At 38.5% G+C, this 2,208-nt stretch overlaps 1 protein-coding gene across 1 annotated transcript; it reads right to left on the bottom strand.

The window, feature by feature from the left end:
• Window positions 1-855: 855 nt before the first annotated feature.
• LOC149561512 (GRAS family protein RAM1-like) lies at window positions 856-1,871 on the bottom strand. Its single transcript, XM_089827852.1, has 4 exons — window positions 1,785-1,871; window positions 1,621-1,694; window positions 1,405-1,513; window positions 856-1,323 (listed from the first exon to the last, which is right to left on the bottom strand). The coding sequence occupies exons 1-4, from the start codon at window positions 1,869-1,871 to the stop codon at window positions 856-858; spliced, it is 738 nt and encodes a 245-aa protein (XP_089683978.1).
• Window positions 1,872-2,208: the final 337 nt, after the last annotated feature.

Below are 2,208 nucleotides of genomic sequence, written 5' to 3'. Positions count from 1 at the left end.
AATATGATGGATTGTGCAACATATCAATTTGTGCAAACTCATTTACAATGTGTTTCTTGTGGATCTACAATCTTTTCAATTCTAGTAGAATATATTGACTAATAAAATACTCTACATTATTTTTGCTATCGAACTTGAATCTGAAAATAAAAAGTTGGTAAGACGGACATTTTCCCTATTACATTACAGATTGATGTACTTATTATCGATGTCAAGAACTTTGCATTTGTCATTTCCTCCTCTCGAAATGATGATATGTTTAATTTTACTTAATAAATTAACCTATAATATTGTTAATTCCCAACATTTCAAATTTTAACATAAATTAAAGGCCACTTCCATAACAAAAATGAAATGATGAAGAAAAACACAATTGAGAAAGGAAGGTTGAGATAAATAAAGAAGAAGACTATTGGTAAAGTCGGTTTTTAACTAATTATAAGGATTAAAGGAAAATCTAAATAATTGATCTATCAAACAGTTGACGTTCGACTATACACTAAGAACACACTTATAAAAAAGTCAAAGCTGACTTGTAGTCCATTTATTTCAGCAATGACCATGAAACTTCATTCAGACAGCACTCCATGCGGAGACTGCAAGTAATGATGTTCCTTTCCACTTTATAATAATGGCATGCCCATCAGCATCCAGAGTATAATATTCTCTGGAAGCGCAGTCTTGTAATAACAATTCAGCCTGATACGTAGCTCGAAAGGTGAAGCTCTTTTCACTGAAGCCTGCCTGTTTGAAGAAACGCCTCCACACATCGGTTGCAACATTCCTAACAAACCTCTCCTTCCCATCGTAGACTCCCAGGTATAAATTCTTCATGCCTTGTCCTCCAAACATCTTTTATTCAACGCCGAAAAACTCTTCCTTGATCTCCTCTACTCTCGCGATCTCGATAGTGTTGTACGAGAATGGAATCGCCAAAGATTCAGCGAACTCCTCGAGTCTTTCCCCGCTTTTGAGAAGCTCATCGCCATTCATCCCAACTGCTGTAATCTTGAGAAGCTGAAGCGAAGGGAAATCAGAGGAAATGGATCTGTGTGCCAGATATTCCGTCAATACCGTCCAGGGCGACCCAGCTCGCATCCCGAGATCAATCACATGAATTTTCTCGGCATTCCGCACAGTGTCTATAATTGCCTGCACAGACGTGAACTGCGTCACTCTGACATACGGCAGAACTTTATTAGAGTTAGTAATGAGACTACATAGCTCACTTTTGTCGAATTCACCGGCAACATCAAAACCGAAATTGGGGACTGGTTTAGCTGCGGTATTTAACGTTCTGAGAGTTTGGAGTTGGATTCTCTCCTGCAGGGCTGTGGCGATATATTAGCCGAGCCTCTGTGTGGCATTCCCCGTCTGACAAGACAATTGTTTGCATTTGGTCACAATTTCAGCAGCCTCGTCATATTTATCCTCGCCTATCATATGTCCGGACTTGAGCAGAAGTTGAACCAATTCCGTCCCCTTCTCTTCAAAAGAATTGACCTCAGCCAGCCTAGAGGACGCAGACCACAATGTTAGTGATGTCCTTATATATATAAATTTGGTGTTTATCTTGATGTCAAATACAACGAGACATGAATTTTTTGCGTTGATCTTCACGTCGTAATCTCGTAGATAAAACGAGGTATATGTCGTAATGTGAAAGTCGTAATCTCCTCAAATATAACGAGATGCTGACAAGTTCGGCATAATTTTTAATGTACTCGTTACACAAAGCAAAACCAGAAACATACAAATTCAATATAATTTAAATCGATAGATACATCTGGAAGATTAGAGGCCGGCCTACGAAGAATATTACAAGCGTTGACCCTTTCGAGTTGCCCATGTGGGGCTGAGCCATAACCCATTTGAATGTATCATTCCGTGCAAAAGATCGGTTTGTGATTATAATACGTTGTTTGGCACAACCTCTAACGGCAAGATTGCCTTCTCCCTTCCTAGGTTCACGAGCCTAGACACCCTCTCTTTCCCAAAACATGACAGCAAACATGACCGACCCCCTATATATTGGAAGCGGCTATCCTCCCTACAAATTGTACAATTGACCAATTTTTAAAAAAATCAAACACATCATGGATTTTTCTCAAAATTTCAGCATTTGATCTGCATAGTTTGTAGTCAAAAACAACAAAAAAATTAGAAAAAAATCACTACGTTTTTGTGAATTTGGAAAACAAAAAAGTT

The sequence above is a fragment of the Cupressus sempervirens genome, chromosome 4 (assembly GCF_028749045.1).
Source record: "Cupressus sempervirens isolate cs-2001-9-10 chromosome 4, ASM2874904v1, whole genome shotgun sequence".
NCBI lineage: Eukaryota > Viridiplantae > Streptophyta > Pinopsida > Cupressales > Cupressaceae > Cupressus > Cupressus sempervirens.
Note: the sequence above shows the minus strand (reverse complement) of the source record. Positions and strands in the feature narration are given on the sequence as shown.